Source organism: Furipterus horrens, unplaced genomic scaffold (assembly GCF_987537825.1).
Source record: "Furipterus horrens unplaced genomic scaffold, mFurHor1.1.pri manual_scaffold_10, whole genome shotgun sequence".
Taxonomy (NCBI): domain Eukaryota; kingdom Metazoa; phylum Chordata; class Mammalia; order Chiroptera; family Furipteridae; genus Furipterus; species Furipterus horrens.
In genome coordinates, this window is record NW_028327180.1 from 74,203,323 (window position 1) to 74,211,718 (window position 8,396).

The 8,396-nt window shown below is 55.1% G+C and overlaps 1 protein-coding gene across 3 annotated transcripts in view; it reads left to right on the plus strand.

The window, feature by feature from the left end:
- The window catches only part of NRG2 (neuregulin 2), a 175,978-nt gene extending 167,582 nt beyond the window's left edge, over positions 1-8,396 (plus strand). For 2 of the 3 annotated variants that reach the window (XM_090288192.1, XM_090288191.1), the window contains 5 exons: positions 1,249-1,351; positions 3,446-3,569; positions 3,894-4,021; positions 4,869-5,096; positions 7,537-8,396. In XM_090288192.1, the coding sequence (XP_090144318.1) occupies positions 1,249-1,351; positions 3,446-3,569; positions 3,894-4,021; positions 4,869-5,096; positions 7,537-8,290 (1,337 nt within the window). In that variant the 3' untranslated portion in view covers positions 8,291-8,396. The remainder of the gene's footprint in view (positions 1-1,248; positions 1,352-3,445; positions 3,570-3,893; positions 4,022-4,868; positions 5,097-7,536) is intronic. The other variant, XM_090288193.1, reaches the window with a different exon arrangement.

Below are 8,396 nucleotides of genomic sequence, written 5' to 3' on the forward strand. Positions count from 1 at the left end.
GAGAACTGGGAGCAGGACAGACCACAGGGCCCCAAGGTGGGGGTCTGGGGTGGAGGGCTGTTTGTCCAAGAAACCACATGATTGTGTGTCTGTGGACATGATTGCACGTGCACATGTGTATGCATGTGTCCATGTGCTTCTGGATGTGTGTGTGAATGAGTCAGTGAAGGGGCTCTGTCTGTGTATCAGGTAGGCATAGCCCTACAAGTATGTGTGTCTGGGGGGTTTGTTCCCTCAGGAGTTTGCTGGTTGGTATACCTTTGCCATAGGAGGTGCAACAAGCCTGACAGCTTGGAGACATTTCCCAGGGCTCCATCAAGGCACTGGGGTCCAGCCTTCACTTATCCCTGTGCTGGTGGGAGACCAGCGATGTGGAAACGCCAGTCAGAAGGAGTGGGTGGGGCAGGCGGGGCGTCCAGGGTGTGTGACTTGACTGTGGCTGGTACTGTCACCTCTTTCCTTTCCTTCCTTTTGCTTCCTCTATTCTGGAAGGGTAGAAGGCACTTCACCAAGAAATGGAGGGGCTAAGCAGGTCTTTTTGAGGGCTTTGAGGTCCAGCCTAGCTCAGCTCCTCAGAAAGGGTAGGGCTGTACCTGGAACACAAGGGCTCTGCTGCCAGAGACTGGGAGGGCTGGCGTGGGCCAGGGCCAGATCCCTGACCAGGCTGCCGGGATAAGCAAAGACCTTTCCCCATGGGCCAGGTCTGCTCTGTCCAGCCTCTGGGTCAGATGCCCTGTCACCAGCCCAGAACAAGCCACTTGCCACCTTCTTAGAGAAGCTGCAGTAGCAAGCCAGGCCTCTGCCTGGGGTTGTCATGTTCACCACCATAAAGAACAGCTCCCCCAACCCATCAGGTTCTGTGCAGCCATGAGGCCATAGTGAGACAGGGAAGGGTTGCTGGCCAAGCTGTGTAGCTGTCCTCAATGGCCCTGGGAAATCTGCCTCCATGCCGCCCATCCCCCTGCATTTTCCACTCACGTGCCCTGGGCAGAGCGTGGGGTTTGGGAAGGTGAACTTGGGCATAGTCACTTGTGCCCAGATCCATGGGTGGGTGGAGTTCAGGGGAGCAGAAGGCAATCCAGGAGCAGGCAGGAGGGAGGAGACTGTTGGGGAGGGAAGGAGGGGGAGGAACTGGGCAGAACCTGAGCTGAAGAGAGCCCAAGGCTTTGGGGGCAGGGGGTGTCTCTGCACCACTGTCACCACAGGTTGACCTCCTGCCCGGCCCCCTCACATCTCCTGCCTCTGCAGAAGCTGAGGAGCTGTACCAGAAGAGGGTTCTGACTATCACTGGCATCTGCGTGGCTCTGCTGGTTGTGGGCATCGTCTGCGTGGTCGCCTACTGCAAGACCAAGTGAGTGTCAGGCACTCAGGCCAGGTCAGGCCAAGCCAGGGGTGGGCCTCACAAAGACTGCTACGTGAGGACAGGCTTTCCTCCCCCCGACCACCACCCATGGTGCCTGGCCTACCCCCAACTCATACACCTTCATATAACCCAGCTGCCCTTTGCAGTTCCTATGGGGCTAAAGGGCTGGGTCAAGAGTCAGGAACAGTGGGTCGGGGAGAGGGGCCTCAGGGGACTGAACAGGAATGATCATGAGCACAGGCATTGTAAGAAGACAGATCTGGGTTTGAATCCAGCTCGGCCATTTCCTGTGGGACCCCAAGCAAATTGATGAATCTCTCCAAGCTCTCCTATTAAATGGCAATGACCTAGCGTGTATCTCGGAGGATGCTGTGAGGGAGCATCTTCCCTGTCAAGTGGGCACACATGGAGCAGTGTTGAAGATGGGGAAGTGCAGAGAGGCAAGCCATGTTCCCAGGGGGAAAAGAGACCTCACAAGGCACTGCCTGGTCCCACCTGGAGCAATCCAGGCAAGAACACAGAGAAGTTGGTGTTGGGTCACCCCTGGGCAGAAAAGAGGTTGGGGCAGAACCTTAGGGTCTGGGCAGTTCTAGGAGAGCGTCAGCTATGTTCCTGGAGCTATCCTACCCAGATGGCACCACGGGGCCTTGAATGCCAAGCTAGGGATCCTGGATTTATCCTGCAGGTAATGGGGAGCCAACAAAGGTAATAGAGTGATGTAATGTAGAAAATGGTAGGTTTGTCATATTCTTATCTGGAGAGAAAGAGTGTGGGCATAGCCACCATTTGGGGGACTGAACCTCTGGGTCTTGAGTCCTGCTACCCTATATATGGGACCTAAGGCTCTGCTAGCCTTGTGCTACATGAGTCCAGGACCAAAAAGGGCCGAGGGGAGGAATGGAAGGAGTTGGAGCTCAGGGAGGGGAGACTGGGCCCAAGTAGGAAAATTGAAGCCAAGAATTGAAAAGCAAGCCCCCTGTTCTAACCCCCACTGCAGTTACTCCTTTTCTCAAGAAACTTCCATTCAGTGCCGGCTGGACACCAAGCCCAGCACCACGGCCAGTGCCCTAAGCATGAGGTCCTGTGTCCCAGCACACATTCCAGGGGCACCTAAACTCAACTGGAGGGCAGAAAAGATTTCCCTGAGGGGAGCAGTTAGGCTGGGCCTGGGAGATGCGCAGGAGTTAGCAGGTGAAGAGACAGAGAATGTGTTCCTGTTGGATATAAGAGTATATGCAAAGGTCCAGTGGCCAGAGCGGGCAGGCACAGTAGAGGATCAGAAACAAGCCCTCCAAAGTTGCTGCAAGCTGGGGTGGGAAGTGGCCAATGAGACAGGACCGAGGGGAAAAATGAGAACTGAGGGCCAAGGAAGGGCTTTAAACAAGGGAGTGACATGATTAGACCTGTTGATTACAAAACAAAGGTAATGAGTACTTAATATTATACCAAACTAAAGTAGCCCCACCCTGGGTCTACACTCCTGACCACAGCACTCTGTCTTATTTTCTTCATAACACTTTGCCAAAAGTATCTTGTTCATGCATTTGTTTACGTGTTTATGGTCAGCCTCCCGGCTGACCTGCAAGCTCCCTGAGAGCAGGGACTGTGTCTCCTCCTCTGCTCCAAAACAGCATCTGGCACATAGTAAAAAGCCAATAAATACCAAATGAATGAATGAGTGAGTGAGTGGACCAGCACTGTGCTTGAATATTTTATCTACTCTTAATCCTCAGTGGTATTTAGGATGGGTAAATAATCACCCCATTTTACAGACAAGGAAAGCGAAACATGGAGAATTTAACTCGCCCAGGGTTACACACTTAAAAAGTAGTGGAGTTCTACTCTCTCAGCAGAGCCAAAGCTCATTACCACTATGGTCAGGTGCTGCTGAATTCAGGCTGGTGGTGATGGTGTGGGCGGCACACTGGAGGGGTCCTGGCTGAGGGCAGCCTAAGCACAGCACAAGCAAGAGGCTGCCACAGCAGTCCAGGCAGAAGAGACTTGTTCCCCTGGAGGGGCAGCTACGGGAGTTGCTGCACTGTGCGAGGCCATGCCAGGCTAACGCACCCTTCCCCTGCACAGAAAACAGCGGAAGCAGATGCACAACCACCTCCGGCAGAATATGTGTCCAGCCCATCAGAACCGGAGCCTGGCCAATGGGCCTAGCCACCCCCGCCTGGACCCTGAGGAGATCCAGATGGCAGATGTGAGTGGTATTCCCAGGTCCGACTCTGAGCTCTCGCTGTACAGTCAGCCTTCTCTTGCCCCTAAAGGATGGGCCAGGGCCACAGCCAGCCCCTCCCATTCTTAGCTTTGTTTGCTCACCTCACCAGGGTGACTGGTCTCTTTGCCCACTTCTTTAAGGAACGGTGGTGGGGGATGATTTGCAGGGGCCATCACTGCCCCAACACAAAGTCACTGACCCTCCACCCACCAACCTGGAGCTTAGTGCCTCACTTCCCCATTCCCATCAGAAAGGAGGACCAACTCCATCACCCGTCACTAACTCCTGCCCAATTCTCTGTTCCAGTATATCTCCAAGAATGTGCCAGCCACAGACCATGTCATCCGAAGGGAAAATGAGACCACCTTCTCTGGGAGTCACTCCTGTTCTCCGTCTCACCACTGCTCCACGGCCACACCCACCTCCAGCCACAGGTGGGCACCACCGAGGTCACCATATAGACGTGTACCCGCAGAGAGCGAGGACACATGCATCACACACCTGCCCAGGGACACACAGAGAAATCCTCAGCCAGACTCCGTACTGAGGGCCCCTCTGATTGGGAGGATTGATGTGGGGGCCTCCAGATCAGAACCCACTGCCAAAGTTCATCTACACGCTCAGGGGACCAGATTCCCTTTTCCATCTACATCAGCCCCAGGGGAACAATGGCATCACTGCATTCCCACCTAATGACTAGTTTTGTTTGGACCTCATTAGCACCATTTTCTCTGGCATAAAGTGCTAACTCACTCAACTGCCCAAAGCTTTTTAATGCCCTCTCCTGGATTTGCCCACAGGAACCTAGTCCACCTTAGCTTCCTTCTCTCCAAAGGTGGGGAGGCCTGTCCACACAAGCACAAAGACTCACACACACAGCTCAGAAGTAACATGGTTGGCCCCTTTCTTCCCTGGGGACCAGCATGCCTTAGGCAGGCTCCCATGTGACTAGCCTTTGGGGCTGGGCTCCTGAGACAGATGGCTAAGGACTACAGGAGTGGAAGAGCTAAGGCTGGGTGCTGGGTCATGGGGGTGCAGGGAGGGAAGCAAGAGGTGTGTGCATGCTGTAGCTCACCCATTCACAGGACCCAGCCCTCCTTTCCCTATGTTGGGGTTGGGCATTTGTGACACTACACATCAGCCCAGAGTGGAGAAGGGCAGTGAGCTGAAAGAGCCTGAAATGGAATAAAGAACCAGGGAGGGGGTGGGCCTAGGACCACACCTGCTATGCGGCCCTGCCCCTTCCGGGCCCTCCACCTTACCCCCTCCTGGCTTCTTCAGGCATGAGAGCCACACATGGAGCCTGGAACGTTCTGAGAGCCTAACTTCCGACTCCCAGTCGGGCATCATGCTGTCATCAGTGGGCACGAGCAAGTGCAACAGCCCAGCATGCGTGGAGGCCCGGGCACGGCGGGCAGCAGCCTACAGCCTGGAGGAGCAGCGCAGGACCACCGTACCACCTTACCATGACTCCATAGACTCCCTGCGTGACTCTCCACACAGTGAGCGGTCAGTTCCTACCCTATGATCTATGCTCCACCTTGGCCAGAGAACTGGCACCACTAACCCAGGGATGACCTTCAGGGCACCTCAGAGCTTTATCCCATCTTTTAGGTGCACAAATAAGATCTCTAAAAGATCTGCTCAGGGACTGATGATGTTAATGATAGAATGGGTCTATGGCTGGGCCAGTGGACCCTGGTGTGCAGTGACCATCTAATTTAATTGTCCTACAAGGACACTTTTCAGAGTAGAAGAGGATGTTACTATTACTTGCACTGAAACATCAGGAACAAAGAAGGGCTGTCCCAAACTAATAAGAACATAGGGTTGCCTTACCCTTGTGTTACCTAAAGGCCCTGTGTCCCAGCAGGAACAGAAAGACACTAAGATTGAGCAAATTGGAGGGTGGGAGGAGACGTTGTCTGTGAGGAAACTGACCAGTGCCGGAGGGACATGAGCCAAGAATGACTGCAGAATGGATCAAGACACCATTGGGCTCCCGAGCAATTGACGCAGTGAGAATCACGAAGCTCCCCTCTTCCCTGACCCCAAGCCGGAAGTCACAGGGGCCAGGCCCCTCCTTTGCTTAATCCTCAAGTGGCCTTTGGCAAGTGGGTTCCGTGGGAGGAGAGCAGAGTACCAGGAATTCCAGGCTGGAATGGAGGGAGAAGAGCAGATGTTCTGCTCTCAACTCAGCCTACTCGGAGCTATCCCCATGCTGTGCAGGCCTGCCTGGGGATCCACCTGGTTCTTGCTTCCGGGGAGCTCCTGGCCATGAGCACAGACCACTGAAGCTCACAGCTCCAGTATGGAAAGTTCTAAGCACAGAACATCCAACCATAGCAAAGAAACCCCATGTGCTACAGGCTCTGGAAAGCACTCAGGTTTTCAAAGACCAACCTTTCCAAACCCAGCTCCACCACCTGTGTGATTTGGGGGAGGTTGACCACCTCTGTGTCTTTGTGTCCTCAGCTGTAGAACAGGGAGAACAATGCCTATCATCGTGGTTCTTGTGACGGCCACCAGAGATCACTTGTACAAAGCTCTTTGCTTCCTACCTGGTGTGGAGCTGGTGCTCACTAGGTGTAGCCATTGTTATCAATAGCAAAAGGACTCCTTAATGGTTGGAAGGTAGAGAGATGGGGAAAGTACAAGGGGAACATCTTGAGCTGTTCTAGCACAGGCACTTCAGAACATGGCTGGTGAGTGAAATGCCTAGAGCAGAGTGAACTGTGGGGAGAGGAGCTGGGCCTGAACAGGCAAGATGGGACCAGATGGATGGCTGAGGGACCTGGGCTTCTGCTTAGGGGGTGGGCCTTGAGTGGGTAACGCAGAGCTGTGACTCTGGGGACTGCATAGAGTGAAGGAGGAGAGAGACCCTGGAGTGGGGGGATCACCAGAGTAAACAACTAGGACCAGGATGGGGTAGCATAGGGTAGAAGGTAGCTCCAGCACAAGGAGAATAGGTACAACTTGGTGGTTAATTGGATGTGCATGTGAGAGAGGGAAGAGAAGGGAGTCCGTTGATTCAGAGAGTAATGGGGACTCTGGAGAGCAGTGAGGTCCTGGCTCTACTGTTTGGATGAGTGGCATGGAGGTGGGTGGTACCTGTACTGAAATGGACAAATGTTGTGCAAGAGGCTGATGGACTTCAGCATGGGGGATATGGGGGAAAAAAAGGGACAGGTGCCAGGGGCCCAGGCTGGGAGATATTAGTAAGGGACAACTGGAGGAACTGGTGGCCTTTAGGCCCGAGCAGGGACACTTCAGTGAGTGGTATCTTGGTAACTGTCAGCCCTGAGCTGAGGATCCTATCTGAGGTGTGAGCAATCATTTCCCTGAGGCAGCTTTTAGATTCAAGAGAAAATGTTTCCCCTACTGAAGTCATCAGCCAAGGTATAAATTGTTCCTGCAGAAACAGTGAGTGCAAGTCATAGGGGAGGCTAAAAGGGGGACTAGTGGCTTCTGGAATTGGGCAGTATGAATCCAGGTTCCTGCCTAGCCTCTGTTCAAATTCCAGCTCAACTATTTCCCTGGCTGTGTGAACCTTTAGTGACTTAAATGTTCTGCGTCTCAGTCTCCTCACATGCCACATGGGAGATAGCATAGGGTCTTATAGAATTAGTGTATTAGATGAGATCGAACATGTCAAATGCCCCAGCGTGAGCCTGACCCAAAGTAGCCATTCAGGAATAACGATGACTCAGCATCTCCACAGCAAAGGACCCTTCACCGAGGCTTATCGAGGTTCAGACAGGCATTGGGCTATAACATCCCACTGGTACATTTAAGGACTCGTAGTTCATCTCCACTTAAGAGATAACGAAACTGAGACTCGGAAAGGTTAAGGAAATTGCTTAAGGTTACTGAGGATTAGCACCACAGCTCTTGCAGGTGTGCGTGGTCTCCGTTCCGCCCCGGCCCACACCTCTGCCTCTCCCCACAGGTACGTGTCGGCCCTGACCACACCTGCGCGCCTCTCTCCGGTGGACTTCCACTACTCGCTGGCCACGCAGGTGCCGACTTTCGAGATTACGTCCCCCAACTCTGCGCACGCTGTGTCGCTGCCGCCGGCCGCACCCATCAGCTACCGCTTGGCGGAGCAGCAGCCGCTACTGCGGCAACCGGCGCCCCCCGGCCCCGAGCTCGGAGCCGATATGCAGCGCAGCTACGACAGCTATTACTACCCCGCGGTGGGGCCGGGGCCCCGGCGTGGCGCCTGCGCTCTAGGGGGCAGCCTGGGCAGCCTGCCCGCCAGCCCCTTCCGCATCCCGGAGGACGACGAGTATGAGACCACGCAGGAGTGCGCGCCCCCGCCGCCGCCGCCGCGCGCCCGCGGTGCGTCCCGCAGGACGTCGGCGGGGCCTCGGCGTTGGCGCCGCTCGCGCCTCAATGGGCTGGCGGCGCAACGCGCACGCGCGGCGCGGGACTCGCTGTCGCTGAGCAGCGGTTCTGGTTGCGGCTCGGTCTCAGCTTCAGAAGACGACGAGGACGACGCGGACGGGGCGCTGGCAGCAGAGAGCACGCCTTTCCTCGGCTTGCGAGCGGCGCACGAGGCGCTGCGTTCGGACTCGCCGCCGCTGTGCGGGGCGGCGGACAGCAGGACTTACTACTCCCTGGAAAGCCACAGCACCCAGGCCAGCAGCAGACACAGCCGCGGGCCGCCCGCGCGGGCCAAGCAGGACTCAGCGCCCCTCTAGGGCCCGCCCTTCCCCCTCCCCGGTCTTTAAGGAGAAGGGAGACCACCGACTGGAGAAAGGAGGAAAAAATGAAATAAAAATATTTTTATTTTCTATAAAAGGAAAA